The sequence below is a fragment of the Narcine bancroftii genome, chromosome 4 (assembly GCF_036971445.1).
Source record: "Narcine bancroftii isolate sNarBan1 chromosome 4, sNarBan1.hap1, whole genome shotgun sequence".
NCBI classification, from domain to species: domain Eukaryota; kingdom Metazoa; phylum Chordata; class Chondrichthyes; order Torpediniformes; family Narcinidae; genus Narcine; species Narcine bancroftii.
Genome location: NC_091472.1, coordinates 75,348,259 through 75,367,182, shown reverse-complemented (window position 1 = coordinate 75,367,182; position 18,924 = coordinate 75,348,259). Strand labels below are relative to the sequence as shown.

General features: G+C 41.9%; 1 protein-coding gene across 7 annotated transcripts in view; it reads left to right on the top strand.

Moving 5' to 3' along the window:
• The window catches only part of LOC138760695 (utrophin-like), a 632,519-nt gene that overhangs the window by 564,440 nt on the left and 49,155 nt on the right, over positions 1-18,924 (top strand). For all 7 annotated transcript variants that reach the window (XM_069931641.1, XM_069931640.1, XM_069931644.1 and 4 more), the window contains 3 exons: positions 291-492; positions 8,949-9,034; positions 18,382-18,539. In XM_069931641.1, the coding sequence (XP_069787742.1) occupies positions 291-492; positions 8,949-9,034; positions 18,382-18,539 (446 nt within the window). The remainder of the gene's footprint in view (positions 1-290; positions 493-8,948; positions 9,035-18,381; positions 18,540-18,924) is intronic.

The following is an 18,924-nucleotide window of genomic DNA, read 5'->3' as shown; positions in this document are numbered from 1 at the left end:
CTTGAAACGTCCCGAGTCCTGTATCTCAATTGTTGAGTGGCCCAAGAAACACAGTGTTGTGTTCTCTCTCTCCATCATCATTTTGTTCATGTTAGACTGTAAAATGACCCATAGCATTCTGATAGCTCTCTGGTTAGATTTGAAAGTCTTATTTTTGGATGAGATGACGTGATTGCCATTCTTAAATACTCTTAGTCATTGTATTTATTTCTTTTGATAAAAATTAATTGTGAAATTTTTTTAGGTGATTCAAATAAATTAATTCAATTTAGTTTTCTTTTTCCTCGTAGTGGATTTATTGGAACTGAACACAGCGCATCGCATTTTCGAACAACACAAACTGGTACAAAATGAGCAACTTCTAAATGTGACTGAGGTGATCAACTGTTTAACAACCATTTATGATGGTTTGGAACAAAATTACAAGGATTTGGTTAATGTGCCACTATGTGTCGACATGTGTTTGAACTGGCTGCTTAATGTCTTTGATACGTAAGTACTGATTAATTATTTCAGTTGATTTCAAGTTTATTAAACTATACTTTGGCTTTTGATACATGGTGAACAGCTAAGGAAACGTGGCAGTTGACCAGAATGGATACTAATGCATTTTATTAAAAATTTCATTTGGGGCTAAAATGCAAAATAGTTGAAAGAAATATTTTAAATAAACTTGATAAAATCCATGAATATCATCAACAATGGCCTTATGGCATATTTCACATGGGTTTGATCTTGTACTTGTAAGGAATGAAGCGCTGCAGTCTTGCCACATCAAGTATTGAATTGTTGAAGAGCATTTGCAATCGACGTCACCAAAAGTGACAAGTGACATCACCAAATCTGATCTTCAGTCAATTCAGTTCAATTGACTGCACCAAGAAATGGCCAAGAGCAATTAATGAACAGAAGCAATTGGGATTAATAGCATCTTAGTTATAGAGCTGATTATATGAAGTGCTGGGGAACCAGTCATATCTCTCTCCAATGTGTCCCAATGCATCTTCTACACTGGCATCTTCCCAACAACATGGAAAATTGCACAGGTATGTAGTATCGAGAAAAGGTGGCCAGTTACTGCCACTTCAGTCTGCTCTCAGCAATCAACAGAATTATTTTTTTTCCAGAGATGCAGCACAGGAACAGGCCTTTCTGGCCCTTGAACCAGTGCTGCCCAGATAGACCTATGTAACCAATTAACCAATGAACTCCATACGTCTTAGGAATGTGGAAGGAAACTGGAGCACCTAGATAAACTCACACTTTCTTGAGATCATACAAACTCCTTACAATACAGCACTAACAATACACCACTACACTAACTGTGCTCTGTGGTGTGACATGTAGTTAAACTCCAACAACCAGTTTGACTCATGCCAAGGCCAATGAACTCCAGTGTCTTTGCAGCTTTGATCCAAATGTGGTCAAAGGAACTGTATTTCAAAGGTGAGACAAAAATGAATGCTACTGACGTGAAACACAGTATTTGATGAAGTGTGGAGACAAGGAATCCAAGTGAAATTGGTGCAACTGGGAATCAGATAATTAGCCACTATCTGGAATCTTTTCAAGAATATGTACTTGCTGATTTCCAAAAATACATTATATCCACCTCAGGAGGACTTCCTCAAATAATTGACCTCAGCTCATGTATCATCAGTTGTTCCATTATTGATCTTCAGGAAACCCTATAGTTGCTGAAGATTATGCAATGGTTTATTTCATCTTCAGATGATGAAGGAATCCATGGCTCCTCACATCACTATCATTAAATTGTTCCAGTTCAACATCCTTGTGATAGTCTGACCAGAAACTTAACTGGAGTGCTACATAAATATGAAAACAAAAGAGATTGTGGTTGCAGAATTCTGGAACAAATAAAAAAAAAACGAATGGTGGAAGAAATCAGCAGCTTAAGTATTATCTGTGAAGGCAAAAGGTGGAAGTTGATGTTTTGGGTTGATACGTTGCATCAGGTCTGAGCAGGAAGGTAAAGATCGACAAGAAGTGGGTTGGGAGTGTTGGGCAGAGACCAGTGGATAACAGATGGAATCTGATGAAAAGGTAATGATAGGCAGATGGAACCAGAAAGGGGTGGTCAGAATTCTACAGCATAGAAACAGGCCCTTCAGCCCAACTTGTCCATGCCAACCAAGCTAGTCCCATTTATTTGTGTATGACCCATATCCCTCCGATCTTTTCCTATATAAATGTCTTTTGAATGTTACTATTTCCTCCCCCCCCCCACCCCCAGCATTTTCTATAGCACCTTATTCTATGTGACCATCATCCTCTTTGTGAAGAATGTGCTTTTCAGATCACTTTTGAATCTTTCCCAACTCACCTGAGATCTGTGCCCTCTAATTTTAGATTCCCCATCCTGAAAAAAAAGGCAATGACGATAACCTTATTCATGCACTTCAAGTTTTTTTATACCTCTATAAGATCCCCATCCGCCCCCCCCCCCCCCCCCCCCCCAGTCTTATCTTCCTAAGCTCCAGGGACAAAAGTCCAGGTCTCTACTTATAATTCAAACCTATCAATCCCAGTACTGTATTTCTATTTTGGTATTGGAAACATTGGTTGGTGTGTTGCAAAGCAGTTGCTTCTGTTGACGAAAGTGATTTCACTATTCTGGCATAGACCTATCTTGTTAATTCTGATGTACTAAGGTTATATCAATAAATGGTATTCAATATACATATTAACAAATAGCTGGAAACAAACTATGAAAGGGGCAAAAAACAAAGTGTATATAAAACAATAACTATTCTAATAATCTAACCCTTCCCTTGTGAAGTTATGTTCCAATAATGCATGAAAGAAAGGACAACCAAACTGTAAAAAGTGATTCAATAATCTTATAAATTCTGAAAATAATTAAGGGAAGGACCCCATAAATTTAGAAAATTAAAGTTCATTACATTAGCAGAACATCTAATTTTTTCCAGAGTCAAGCGTGCCATCGCACATCAGAAAATCATTTATAGGAGGGACAGCGTCCTTCCATCTCATAACTATAATTCTTCTGGCAATAAGAAGATCAAAGGCAACTACATGAAACTGTAGCCCAGACAAATTTAAATTAGCTGACTTACTTATTCCAAATAGAGCAAGAAAAGGATTAGGAGCTAAATTAATATTAAACTAAAGGCAAGGTACAGAAGATACTTTTCCAATAACTGGAAAGCGAGGAACCTGACCAAAACATATGAAATAATGTACATCTATCACACTTTTGTCAAGAAACTAGAATAAATTTTAGCGAATTGAACTTTGGAATATTTAAATTGCAATAGTGAATGTCGAACATATAAAGAAGATGAATTAACCAATTTTAAGATAGAATCCCATGAGGCATCAGAAAATTCTTGTTGAAAATCTTGCTCCCATCGTTTCTTAGTCTTGTCCAGGGAATCACCACTAGACATCAATAAAAACTCATAGAGAACTGATAACAACTTTTTAGTATTTGGTTTAAGATTATAAATCTTCTCTATCATCTTTAATTCTAAATCTTGAGGGAGTTTTAATAGCATGGAATTTAAAAAGATGCTAATCTGTAATTATCTAAAAGAATGGCATTTAGTTATTTTGAATTTAGAAGATAATTGTTCAAAAGAAGCTAAATTTTGGTTAATAAAAGAGATCTTGGAAAGATTGGATATCAAACTCTGACCAAAATCTTGTACCCAAGTTATATAAAATAAAAGGAATTAGCTAAAGGAGGACTGATCAATAAAAATCCATGGCATCCAAAATGTTTTCTAAATTGAAACCAAATCCTCAACGTATATTAAACAGCAAAATTATCAGTTAATTTAGAAGCAGAAAAGGGGAAAGGAGCTCCTACTACCTGTATCGAAATGTGGGGATACTTTGTGGTTGAATCAATTTCCAAATTAATCCAACTAGCAACATCTAGTCTGCCTTTATGATGAATCCAAAAATTCATAATTAGCTGCCCAATGATATAATTTAAAATTAGGGAACACCAACCCCACCTTTCTTTTTAGGACTTTGAAGAAAAGTTTTATTAAGGCGAGGTCATTTATTTGTCCAGACAAAGGAAGAGTTAACAGAATTGAATGAATCAAAAAAGATTTTGGGAACAAAAGCAGTTACAGCTTGAAAAATATAAAGGAACTTGGGCTGGATATTCATCTTAATAACATTAATACATCCAATTAGGGACACTGAACTAAGGATTTCTTAACATGGTTCATTAAAGTCAGAAAGTTCTCCTTATACAAAATTGTTGAAATTCTTAGTAATAGTAACACCTAAATAATTAAAATTTTTATTATTTTATTTAAAGTTTATACTCAGTAAACAAGTCTAGGTATTTAATTAATGCCTGCTGCTTTCGCTGCGTTTGCGCACAACCCACTACCCTGGCGATCCCGACGAGTATCCACGTCGGGAAGACTCGACACAGTGCACTCCGCAGCTGTAGGTGCCATTGCATTAAAGCTGCCCACATTCTGGATGAACATGCCCTGCACTTGGTTTGGCCAAGTGGAGGCCCAGTTCTAGATCAAGCAGATTGCCTTGGATTCGACAAAATACTTCCATGTCTCACCCTGCCTCATGTTCAAGCAAGTCTTCCTCAAGCAAATGCCCAAAGACATTAAGCTGCTACTGGCTGATGCGGACTTTAAGAACCCACATAAGGTCACGGCACAGGCAGACGTCCTTTACCGCTCCAAACGTGAGCCCACAGATACAGTTAACCGTGTTACAAAGCCACCGCCTAAACCTGCACCCAAGGCCAGTCCAACATGTGAGCAATATCCTCCTCTTCCACGAACTGAACAGCCGAACCCAAAATGGTGCTTCTACCATCAATGGTGGGGCGCAGGAGCACTCAGGTACCGCCAGTCATGCTTGTTTCAGGGGAAACGACAGGGCCAGCCGCTGTTAGTGGTCACGGCAGCTGGCCAGCCAAACAGCCTACTCCACGTCTGGGGCAGGATCTTAGGCCACATATTCCTAGTGGACAAAGGTGTGGAAATAAGCATCATTCCCCCTATGTTACTCGAGGCCCCATCCGCGCAGCCAACAACACCACCATTAAAACTTTTGGCAAAAGGTGCATCCCCGTACGTTTCAGCGAGACCACTTTCAATTGGTCATTCACATACATGGACAAGCCTCTTCTAGGTGCAGATTTCCTGTGGGCACACTGTCTATTGATGGATATCTACGGAAAACAACTGGTCCTCTCAGAGACTTTCCAGATAGTACCCCTCAGCATGTCCAATGAGACAGCCACCCACCTCCCCTCCGTGGAGACTTTGCACAGCGAATACAGCCTCCTCCTTGGCAGCTATCCTTCAATCTTGCGTCCCCAGTTCACTGTCGCCATGCCGAAGCATGACGTCCAGCACCACATAGCAACCACATGCGCGCCAGTGCATTCTCGAGCCCGATGTCTAGCCCCTGACAAGCTCAACCTCACCAAGAAAGCGTTTAAGTGCATGGAGGAACTCGGTATTGCCAGCCGGTCTGACCATCCATGGGCCTCTCCCCTCAACTTGGGGACATCCAATGACAGCTGGAGACTCTGCAGAGTCTACAGACGCCTCAAAGATGCAACGACGCCAGACTGGTACCCCCACATCCAAGATTTCGAGGCAGTCCTCTTATGGTGCACGTCTCTTCTCTAAGGTTGACCTGATCCGGGGATGTCCAAACGACATCTCCCCTTTCGACCTTTTTGAGTTTCTTCACATGACATTCGGCCTGAAAAACCCAGCCCAGACCTTCCAGCGCCTTTCCTCTTCATCTACCTGGATGTTATTCTAGTAGTGAGGATGACCCTTGAGGAACACATCTCACACCTAAGCCAGCTTTTCAACTGACTGGCTGAGTTCAGCCTCACCATCAACTCAGTGAAGACCCAGTTCAGCCTTGAGGAAATCAACTTCTTGGGCCACAGAATCATCAAGAACTGCGCCACTCCTTTACCTGACAAGGTGAAGGCTATCTGACAGTTCGTTAGACCGACAACGCTGAAGGGACTGCAATAATTCATGGGCATGTTGAACTTCTACAGCAGGTTTATTCCTGCAGCTACCAGCATCATGTACTCACTCTTCACAATAATGACGAACTCCAAGAGAAACCTCGAGTGGACTGAATTTCCAGAAAAGCAAAGAGGCCCTGGCTGCAACAATGATGCTTGTCCACCCACAGCCCTCACTGTTGACTCATCCAACACAGCAGTGGACGGTGTCCTGGAACAGTTCATGGACAACACCTGGAGGCCCCTCAGCTTCTTCAGTCGTCACCTATGAGTGCCTGAACTGAAGTACAGTGCGTTCAACAGAGAACTGCCAGTTCTCTAACTGGATATCCGCCATTTCTGCTACTTCTTGGAGGGGCGGCCTTTCACAGTCTACACAGACCATAAGCCATTGACATTTGCATTCTCCACATCCTCCAACCCGTGGTCCGCCCGCCAGCAATGGCACTTATCTTGTGTCTTGGAAGTCCCTACCTCCATCCGCCACCTCTTGGGCAAAATGAACATTGTCGCCGACACACTCTCCAGGCCAACTGTTCACGCCCTATCACATGGTATTAGCTGTCACGACTTGGCTCGAGCCCAACAAGATGATCCTGAGACCCACAGTTTCAGGACAACGATCATGAGTCTACAGCTCCGAGACCACCCACTGGACCAATGGTGCACCCATACTCTGTGACATCTCCATTAGCCAACCCTGACCAGTCGTCCCTGCCCAATGGTGACGAACAATTTTCAACACGCTACACAGTCTTTCCCATCCCTCAATCCGCACGACAGTACGGATGATATCCTCCCGCTTTGTCTTAGTTGTACTTTGGAAGCAGGTTAGTGAAAGGGCAAAAACCTGCACGCATTGCCAAACTGAGAAGGTTCAGCGGCACACCAAGCTCTGCCTTCAACTGTTTGATGCACCGACTCACAGGTTCCAGCATGTCCACATCGACGTAGTGGGCCGCTTGCCAGTCTCCCAAGGGTCTTGCTACCTGTTCACAATTGTAGTCTGATACACCTGATGGCTGGAGGCCATCCCCATCCTAGATGCCACCACTGAGACTTGTGCCAGAGCTTTCCTTACTGCTTGGGTCTCCCACTTTGGAGTCCCAGCACACAAAACTACAGACCAGGGGGCCCAATTCACTTCCACCCTTTGGAATGAACTTTCCAAGCTCCTGGACACTCAGCAATGCTGCAAAACTGCTTACCATCCCCAGTCCAATGGATTAATCAAGCGTTTTAATTGTCACCTTAAGACAACTGATGGCAAGGCTGGAAAGGCCAAACTGGGAGGAAGAACTGCCATGGGTCCTCCTCAATATCTGCTCAACGTCAAAGGATGACCTCAAGACCACCTCAGCAGAGTTGGTCTGCGGTGAACCCCTTGCAGCCCCGGGCCAATTCCTCCCTTCACCGCCAGGGCAGGACTCCGGCACCGCCATTGTACTGGAAAGACTGAGAAACAAATTAGGATCACTCGTGCCACCTCCACCATTGGGACACTGCCTGCCCCACCCTGGCCTTACCCTGCAGGTTTAGACACCGGCAACTATGTGTTTGTTTGCAGGGGTGTACACAGGCCACCCCTCCAGTGCCCCTATGATGGACCCTAAAAGGTGCTCCAGAGAAATGCATGTACTTTCACTCTTGGCATCGGGGGCAGAGAGGAACTTTTCACCCTGAACTGACTTAAACCAGCTCACTTGAACTTGTCAGAGTTGGTAATGGTCCCGCTACCAGTATGTAGAGGTTGGCCTCTGAAGCAACAGGTCTCACCCACAATGTGCAATGAGACCACCAGCGCTGGTTCTGTGTGGGGGAGAGGGGTTGTATGGCGACGCACATAATTGCAGTGGCGAATCGGCCCTGCTTGTCACCGTGTTCAACGGGTAGCCGCAAAAAAGATGATGTCACGGGCCCTTCTCTTCCAGTACAGACTGGAAGTATGCATATGTGCTTATGCCTATGTGACCTGAGTTCTGGTGTGCAAGGGGCAGCATAAAACGCTGTAGCACAAACTTCTAAGTAAATTAGTTGTGTTAAACGAGCTTACAGCCTGCTGTCTCAGTTCTTTTGCTGCGCTCGCGCACAAGCCACTACAGTCCATTCATTTTCTGACCTGACTTAACTTCTGCCATTCAGTGCACCATAAAATCAATGGACTGCTTCATACACAGAAGTTTTCATCTTTTGGAAGTTATTACAAGTTGGGCTGAATATTTTGCTTCTATGCCACACATACTTTGTCAAAAGAATTATATAAGCCAAGAATTGCTCAGATTTTCATGAAAAATGGTCCCCTTTCAAAATGAATTTGTTCACTTTCTAGGTTTTCAGTGTTAGATTGACTTTATTACTGATGTTTTTCAGACTTGATCCAGTTCACTGTGTGATAATGAAATGAACAAAGTAAATACAGTCAGTTTTAGAGTACAAAAACGGGCCATTCGGCCCAACTTGTCCATTCCGACTGAGTCATCTACCCGAGCTAGTCCCATTTGCCTGCATTCAGCCTATGTCCTTCAAAGCCTATCCTTTTGATGTAAAAATCTTTCAGGTTTATTTGATTGAAAGGAATCTTTTAGCATTCCTCAATTTCAGGTATTGCTGATGGAGATTGAGTATGTTTTGAATAGGAGAAACAGGCTCACCCCTCTTCTGGAGTCGACTTAATTTATGTGGCTGCTTTTATCATCCAGATTGCTGGACAAATCCTTGAAACATGAAAGTGGCACAAAACCAACAAACGGATTTTTGTTGGTAATGTGAAATGGTAAAATATCCATTTTTTTTCTAAATCTGGTTAAGATATAGTTAATCTATATAGGTAAAATAATGTTTTCTTATTGAAGCATTAAAATCGTAACAGATCAAAGCAGAGAGGACATCTCCAGTATTAAAATGCATTCGCTTTTTTCAGGGGAAGGAGTGGAAGAATCAGAGTGTTATCTTTGAGGATTGGATTGATGTGTCTCTCCAAGGGGCTTCTGGAAGAAAAATACAAGTGTGAGTATTGAGGGTATAGAATTTGGATATTGTTTGAGCAGATACAAGCCTGACTGCTGGCTCACTCAGGATGAATTTGAGGACTCTCACGATTTTACTAGCATGGCTTTCCCAACTTGAATTCTCTGCATTGTAAGCCATAATCTTTATCTGTATCTCAGCCATGCAGTGATTTTTTTTTTTAAGTGTTTGTGTGGGCCAGTGAAATACTGTAGTTGTAGTGGTTATAATTTTCAAAAATTCCTTAGATTCAGGAATCATTCCCTCAGATTGAAAAATAGAAAATATAATTCCATTCAAAAAGGGAATAAGACAGAAGGGAACTATAGGCCAGTTAGCCAAGCATTTAAATTTCAGAAGTTATGACTGAAGGTGTTAATCAAGTAGGGCACTTTTTTCAAAAAATCAAGCTAATTGGTATCTCTGCACTTCTGGTTACTTGTCATTTTAAGTTTTTTTTGCTCTCTTGTGAAATTTTCTGTTTGGCATCTAATGCTGTTCTGGTGAGACCTTAATTGAAGATTGAGGATTAGCACCTCATCTGCTGCCTTCTCCTAGAGTAAATAGCTCATTAAACAGTTTTTAAAAAAAAACGTGTTTGAAGTTTGTTATAGACTTCGCAAATTCTGTTGAATCTTATGGATCTGTATGCTGATTTTGTTTTCTGTGTTACCTGACACTGCCTAATTGAATGGATTTTTCCTGCAGTTCTGACTTACATTTCACAGCCTTTTCTATTTCCCTTTGTTTTCTGTCTGTCTAATTTAGACCATTAATCAATCAATTTGCCCTCAGACAGCACCAAGAAAAGTGCAGAGAACAAAACAAAGGACTCTTCATCACCTTTATTGATCTCACCAAAGCCTTTGACACCGTGAGCAGGAAAGGGCTTTGGCAAATACTAGAGCGCCTCGGATGCCCCCCCAAGTTCCTCAATATGGTTATCCAACTGCATGAAAACCAACAAGGTCGGGTCAGATACAGCAATGAGCTCTCCGAACCCTTCTCCATTGACAACGGCGTGAAGCAAGGCTGCGTCCTCGCACCAACCCTCTTTACTATCTTCTTCAGCATGATGTTGAAACAAGCCATGAAAGACCTCAACAATGAAGACGGTGTTTACATCTGGTACCGCACAGATGGCAGTCTCTTCAATCTGAGACGCCTGCAAGCTCACACCAAGGCACAGGAACAAGTTGTCCATGAACTACTCTTTGCAGACGATGCCGCTTTAGTTGCCCATTCAGAGGCAGCTCTCCAGCGCATGACGTCCTGTTTTGCGGAAACTGCCAAAATGTTTGGCCTGGAAGTCAGCCTGAAAAAAACTGAGGTCCTCCATCAGCCAGCTCCCCACCATGACCACCAGCCCCACAACATCTCCATCGGGCACGCAGAACTCAAAACGGTCAACCAGTTTTCCTACCTCGGCTGCACCATTTCATCTGATGCAAGGATCGACAAAGAGATAGACAACAGACTCGCCAAGACAAATAGTGCCTTTGGAAGACTACACGAAAGAGACTGGAAAAACAACCACCTGAAGAAACACACAAAGATCAGTGTGTACAGAGCCGTTGTCATACCCACGCTCCTGTTCGGCTCCGAATCATGGGTCCTCTACCGGCATCACCTACGGTTCCTAGAACGCTTCCATCAGCGCTGTCTCCGCTCCATCCTCAACATTCATTGGAATGACTTCATCACCAACATCGAAGTACTCGATCTGGCAGAGTCCGCAAGCATCGAATCCATGATGCTGAAGACCCATCTGCGCTGGGTGGGTCACGTCTCCAGAATGGAGGACCATCGCCTTCCCAAGATCGTGTTATATGGCGAGCTCTCCACTGGCCACCGTGACAGAGGTGCACCAAAGAAGAGGTACAAGGACTGCCTAAAGAAATCTCTTGGTGCCTGCCACATTGACCACTGCCAGTGGGCTGATATCACCTCCAACCGTGCATCTTGGCGCCTCACAGTTTGGCGGGCAGCAACCTCCTTTGAAGAAGACCGCAGAGCCCACCTCACTGACAAAAGACAAAGAAGGAAAAACCCAACACCCAACCCCAACCAACCAATTTTCCCTTGTAACTGCTGCAACCGTGCCTGCCTGTCCCGCATCGGACTTGTCAGTCACCAACGAGCCTGCAGCAGACGTAGACATACCCCTCCATAAATCTTCATCCGCGAAGCCAAGCCAAAGAAAGAAAGTAGCAACCCACCGCCACTACAATCATTCTGGCATTCCAGGTGGCGAGCGCAACCAAACACCAGCAGACCACGCAGCGGGACTGGCTCCAGCAAGCGAACCAGTGGACGAACGGCTAAGGTAGCATAAGGGCCAACAGCCCCAAAATAGCACAGGCCCCCCCTGCACAGCAAACAGACAGGGACAGCGCACGGGGTAAAAGGTATTGTAATGTAGGAATGTACCCGCGCATGGGGAACCCGCTTTTTTTATGCAGGCCATTACGTCAGCAAAAGAGGGAAACAGCGGGAATGCAAATGGTATGAAAGTCGGGCATGAGCCCCCATTAAAGCAGAGCTATACCTGACTGTGTGTGTGTGTGTGTGTGTGTGTGTGTGTGTGTGTGTGTGTGTGTGTGTGTGTGTCTTTCTTTCGAGGAGCGGTGCGGCTACACAACCATATATTTTGGCATACAAGTCAACCTGCAGATAAGTTGGGTCCCCATTTTCAGCCTCAATTTTCATGGTTTTATCATTTATCGGATGTATGAGTTGATCCCTTAACAAGTCACTATGACTGACCTGTTGGACGATGCCTGAGGGTGTTTGTTATCATGGATCCTCCTGCAAAATGGCAAAAATATGAAGAGAGTTTTAAGTTAGCCAAGAAATCCAGCCACTGTGCCGCTGTCAGAAAATTTGGGATATATGAGAAGTTGGTAAGAGTTTAGAGAAAGAAAGAAGATACTTTAAGAAAAATACCAAAGAAGCAAAGATTATTTGCCAGAGTTGGAAAGTCACTTTGCAGAATGGGTATATGAACAGAGGCAAGATTGCTGTAGTCACCCAAAATAAAATAAGAGCTTTTGCACTGAAGTGGGCAAAGTCGTACCCAGAAGTCAGAAAAGATTTTGAAGCTACAGTCGCTTGGTGCAACTGTTTCATGAACAGAAAAAAATCTGCTATTATGACAAAAAACAAGCATAAAGTTGCCAGTTTTCACGAGTTTATTATACATAAATCGCAGAAACACCAGTTTGCATTATGAAATATTGGAAACATGGACAAAACCATCATGTATTTCAAAAAGTTAGGCAATAGAACAGTGATATGTAAAGTTGTGAAAACTGTAAGCTAGAAGTACGTAAAAGGACCTGGTGTTAACGTGCATGGCTGACGGGGGCAAAGTTAAAACCCATTGTAATCTTCAAGCACAAATTTAAACCTAAAATATAATTCTCAGAAGGTATTTTTGTATATTTTCATGAAAAACGATGGATGAAAATGGTATAAAGCTATGGATAGACAATGTGTGGAACAGGTGGCCAGGCGGTTTACGCAAGGAACGGAGTTTGTCATAGCCATTTAACTGAGAACTCTAAAATAGATTAGCACTAAATAACACATGGCGGTTATCCTAGGTGGTTTGACGTCCCTATTGCAACCTCTAGATGTCTGCTTGAACAAGTCATTCAAAGGACATGTGCATCAAGAAAGGAATACTTGAATGACGAGTGAAGAAAAATCGTTCAGAAAAGCCGGGGCAATACTTGCTGCATCACTTTATATGCTGTCTGACTTTGTGCTCAAAGCATGGGATAAAGTGAAAGTAGAGACTGTAATTAAATCGTTTAAAAAATGCAGCATCTCTTGTGCAATGGATGGTATGGAAGATGATTTATTGTGGGACATTGACAATGAAGCCGCCTCATCAGATGCAGACTGGGTCCTGTACGATGAAAGTTTAAACAATGAGACTCTGGATGTGCTTGTCCTGATCTTTGCCCCAGATGATGATAGTGATTTTGAAGGGTTCTAAATGTGCTTTTTTTCTTCGGAAAAATTTTGTTCTAATATATTGGGAGCATGAAAATTTGTTTTAGTTGGTTCTTTTTTGTTTTTCAAGGGTCAACTTATATGCCAAATCAGCGTTGAGCATTTTTTTTTAGTTGAATATAAGGTCTCAAAAATGTATCTGGCATATAAGTCGACCCCCATTTTTTGAGTGATTTTTGAGGGTTTCAAGACTCAACCTATACGCCAAAATATACGGTAAATCCAAGATTGTCCATGCAGCAATTTGGGCCCTGACAGAGATATTCCTGATGCATGATCTATCCTTCCTCTCCTTTGCATCTTAAAACCAACTGTTTTCTCTCTTTCCCATTTCTGAAGAAGTGTTTTTGATTGGAAACATTAGCTCTTTCTCTTTTTCCCCTGATTTTTCATTCTGGCCTACAGAATGTTTCCATCATTCTCTGTTTTGATTTTCAATTTCCAGCATCTGCAGTTTTTTTTAAATGTTCTTTCCTAGCTTTTTTTTTTGAAGAACAAAAACAGTACAGACCAGGAACAGGCCTTTCGGCCCACAATTCCTGCACTGATCATGATACCAAAAGTAAACTAAAACTGCGGTTTGCACATGAGTTATAGTCCTCTATTCCCTGCACATTCTTGTGTCTATTACGAACCCAAAGGACCCCAAAACGCAGTAGCAATAGACATTCACCAAGACAAGTGATTTTTAAAACAAAAGTTATTTTTAATCAACTTTAAACATGAAAATAGAATCAAACTTTAACTTAACTCTATACTTAACTAACCCAAATTAACCCCCTTCTAATTCTAAGTGCACGTGTATGTAATGTGTGTGAAAATTTAAGAAAAGTTCTTTGGTTCACAGTTCAATCTCACTTCTCCTTCTTCCAAATTCTCTGGATGCAGGCAATTCTTATAATGTGCCCAGAATTCAACATGTATAAAGTTCACCAGGCTTTGGTGCTTGAAAGGTAAATGTTTACCACTCAGGAAGGTTCTTGTAGGGTTTGCAGAGAGAGATTTGTTGTTCCAGGATTTCCACAACTGAGGTACCACCATTAGTCACCTCAATGTCTCGCTGATGAAACTTGGAAAACAGGGTTTTCCAGGTGGTAACTTCTTTCTTCAAGCTACCACAGAGTTCCTTCTATGTTTCTATTCTTCAGTATAAGGGTATTAAAGGTTACGGAGAGAAGGCGGGGACGGGGTACTGAACTTTAAGATCAGCCGTGATCTCGTTGAATGGCGGAGCAGGCTCGAAGGGTCGAATGACCTACTCCTGCTCCTATCTTCTATGTTTCTATGTTATTCCAAGAGAAACATCAGACAGATAGCACTTCCAGTCATCCACTGCTCTGGAACTTTCTGTTTCCAACCAGCTCTTCCTGGCTTACACTGTTCAGCTGCTTTAGTGTGACACACACTAGCTGACTGAGAGAGCTTGTTACTTCTCTCTCTCTCTCTCTCACTCTCTCTCTATCCAACTGAAACTTCCAGCAAAACCTCCACCTTCTTCAGCTGTTGTTAGATAAACAAAACCCAGGGGTGACCTTCCCGTAAGCACCCTGCAGAAAGGTACTTGTAGCTATCCTGGCTCCAGTTCATTCATTTTATGACATCAGTTCAATTAACACCTACTTGTGAAGTGTGCTTACATTCTCCAGAGATCTTCAGTATGTCTTCAATCTTTCAAATAAGATCTATTTTAAAATGTATGTTACCTACTCTAAATCTTACAAATTCCCCATAATATTACCAAATTCTCCCAAATTATAAATCCTTTACACAATGAAGAAGTTTCTTAAATCCTTCCAATGTATAATTTTTCACCACTACTTCTGGCAACCCATTCCAGGCACCAGTGTAAAATAAAAGATAGCCTGCATATATCTTTTAAACTCCACCTCCACCTCATGTTAAACATGTGTTACGAGCCCAGAGAACCCATAAACCCAGCAGCAATAGATATTTACCAAGACAAATGGTTACTTAAACAAAAAACAGAATCACTCTTTAATTTACTATTAACTTAACTAACTAAACTTAACCCCCTTCTAATTCTAAGCGCATGTGTATCTAATGTGTGTATAAGTTCAGAAAAATTCTTTGATTCACAGTCCAATCTCACTTCTCATTCCTCCAAATTCACTGGTTGCAGGCAATTCTTATTCTGTGCACAGAATTTAACATTTATGAATCTTCACCAGGCTTTGGTGCTTGAAAGGTAAATGGTCACCACTCAGGAAGATTCTTGTTGGTTTTCAGAGAGAAACTGATTTTTTCCGATTAGCCACGTCAGTGTCTTGTCGAAGAAACTTTCCCCATCAGGGTTCTCCAGGCGATAACTTTTTTCTTCCAGGTTACCACAGAGTTCCTTTTTGTTTCTCTTATTTCAGCCAGTCCTCTCCTCTTGCATGAACCACAAGGGCTTTGACCAGGCTGAACTTAGCAGTCACAACCCATCTTCCAAATGGGGTTTTCCACAAGCTTTCCAGCTTGTCCTGTTCCAGTCCCAGCTGCTGCTGCTGACTGTAAAACTGCAGAACTGAATTCTCTCCCTCTCTCTCACACACACACACAGAGAAAAAGCCTGTTTTACTCTCTCTGCTTTCAAAATCACATAACCCTCTTAGAACAGCAAGTTCCACTCTAGACAGCCTGCAGTTCCAACAAGTTCTTTTATCTGTTGCCTTTTTGTAAACAACAATCCATTAGTGAAGTCTCTTGGACACTCTCCAAAGCTTTTGCAAAGGCTGTTGGCGCCGGACTGTCTAGCGTGAGCAGAGCTCCAGTATTTTAAATAAGATCTATTTTAAAGTGTTTGTATGTGACCTACACTAAAAATCCTGCTTCAATTTATCTCCCAAAAAATATATCTATAATCTGTCACACACATGATGTTTTTACCCTGGGAGAAAGATTCTGATTGCCTACTCAACCTCTGTTGCTGCAGATTAAACACAAAATTTGTCCAACTTCTACCCTCAAATCCAGGCAGCATCCTGGTAAATCTCTTCTTTACCCTTTCCTAAATCTCCACATCCTTCCTGCAATGGGTGACCAGAACTAGACACAATACTCCATGTGATGACCAACTATGGTTTTATACAGCTGCAATATAACTTCCTTACTCCTGTACTCAATAGCCTGGCCAATAAGGCAATCATGTCAAATATTTTGTTCACCACCGTATCTGCTTGCATGGCCACTTTGGAGGAGCTAATAACCAGGATCCCCAGATCCCTCTGCGCATCAATGTGTTTAATAATCGTGCCTTGAACTGTGTACTTTCCCCTTATATTTGACATTCCAAAGTTCAAAGCCGCACACTTGTCTGGATTAAATGCTATCTGCCAATTCTCTGTCATTTTCTTTAACCAATCTCTATTGTGTTGCATTCTTTGATCACCCTCGACAGTGTCCACAATTTCACCAATCCTTGGTGAAAAAAATAGGTGGGTGGGTGAGTATCTCAAACAACAGAGGTCTAACACTCATTTATTTGGATTTAAAAAATAGGTGGGTGGGTGAGTATCTCAAACAACAGGGGTCTAACACACATTTATTTGGATTAAAAAAATAGGTGGGTGGGTGAGTATCTCAAACAACAGAGGTCTAACACTCATTTATTTGGATTAAAAAAATAGGTGGGTGGGTGAGTATCTCAAACAACAGGGGTCTAACACACATTTATTTGGATTAAAAAAATAGGTGGGTGGGTGAGTATCTCAAACAACAGGGGTCTAACACACATTTATTTGGAACACCATTGGTCACAGGCTTTCTGACAGAATTATACCCTTTCATCACTATTATCTACCCTCTGTCAATTTAGAGTCCAAACCATAAATTCATCATGGATCCTATGCATCTTTACCCGTTAGATCAGCCTACCATGAGGAGCCTTGTCAAATGGCTTACCAAAACTTAGACAACTTCCACTGCCCTTTCCTAATCAACTTGCAGTAATGCAAAATATGTAATCTACATGAAATTCTTCTACTTTTGCCTGCCGTAAGGAAAACAAAGAGTTGCCATTAGTATTGCCCAGCGCCCTGATCAATAGGAGAAGGAGAAGAATCGCTGAATGTGTGTGGATACACCTCAGGGCTCCCACAGCCTCTTGTAGCTTCACAGACATCTATTCAATCCAACCCAAACTCCAGATCCAAACCTCAGATATGATCAGGGAGCCCTTCTTGCCCTCAGAGCCCTTTTGATACCCGCTTCCGATATCTGGTTCTCATGAGCTATTCCAGCAGCCCGCAGACTAGTGGGAGTTATTCAGTTGTGTGGCGCCAACAGCCCGCAGTCTGTGTGGGTACTTCAGCACTGAGGCACTTGCTGGTCTACTGTTGTGGTCACCTTCCTGTAAGGTCATCTCCCAGGCTTCTCAATGGGGGTGGGGGGATGGGGGTTGACGGAGGTTGCCATCTCCTGCCTGCTGCTTCCTGAGACTCTGCATCCTCTTCTGATTTGCTGCTCAACACAGGCACCTCCATCCAGGGCACAGACCTTTGTGGTTACAGGATGTAACCACTGACGTGGTGTTTAAAGCCTGAATGGAGCTGTTGAAATCACAACCGGGCAGTAGGACCCTGTAGAGCAGTGCTGTGTCTCCGCTCCCACTCTCCCAGGTCTGCACCAGCAGCATCACTGACAGTATAGCAGCTTTGGCAATGCTGCCATTTTATTTACTTGACATCATTACAAGTCTTCATCGATTTAATGTTATGAGATTTTATCTAGGTGCTGTATGCATCAATCCTTGTTCTTGCAGAATCCTTATTTCTCCATGCTTTGTATCTTGGTGACAATAATGAAATACTATTTCAAAAGTTAGCCTTTCCTCATTCACGATAATGCATTTTAATTCAGTTCCTATTTCACTCACCCTTCATACCCATGTAATTGCCTAAATGCAGAAGTTAGTTTAGTACCTATGTTTATTGCTCTCAAACCAAATGTGTGTATGGTTTTTTATATAATTTCAAGGCCATACTTTACAGAGGACCCTAAACTTGGAGGTTGAATAATCCTGCCTCATTGTACTTCACATAATAAAATAACCTGCTTCCTAGTTGAGTTCATAATGTACCAATCATGCATGCCAATCAAGCATTTTCCAATTCCCAAATGGACTAAGAATGCAGAAAGTAAAATAGTGATAAAAGAATGATAAAATAGTGAAAGATAAATTTGTATTAGATGAACCTTTACTTACATGGAAGTATATCAAAGTGTGAAATATGACAAAAAATAGATTAATAAAGAAAAATTGGAGTTATGGAAATCTTGGCTGCTTCTTTGAAGATTAATATATTCTAACTATTAATTTTTTGCAGATCTTTTCAAACAAGTCAGTGGACCGACTGTCCTGTGTGACCAGCGAAGCCTGAGTCTCCTGCTTCATGATGCTGTCCAAATCCCTCGCCAACTGGGGGAAGTCGCTTCTTTTGGAGGTAGCAACATTGAACCAAGCGTTCGCAGTTGCTTCCAACATGTAAGTTTGCTTTCAGTTCCTATTTGATGAGGCCCAATAGCCGTCTATTGTCTGAAGCTATGAAATTGTAAGGATAGATCTAAGGACTGTTCATCGATAAATTATATTAAATTTTATATTATACCAGAATATCTTGTAGGGTAAAACAATTATAAGATTTTAGAGATTGTACACAGTTTACTGCTATTTTAATGTTTGTGAACATGAACAATAGCTTTTCAAGAAAATTCTTTGATAACATTCTGTCTAACTTTCCAACATTCATGTTGCCTTATTTTGTTGTTTCATGGAAGAAACATTAGGTTAGGTCTCCTCAGTACACCCAAACCAAATAATTTAGTTGCCTTAGAACCAAGTACTCCAGCTCTCCCTTGTCCCAGCCCTT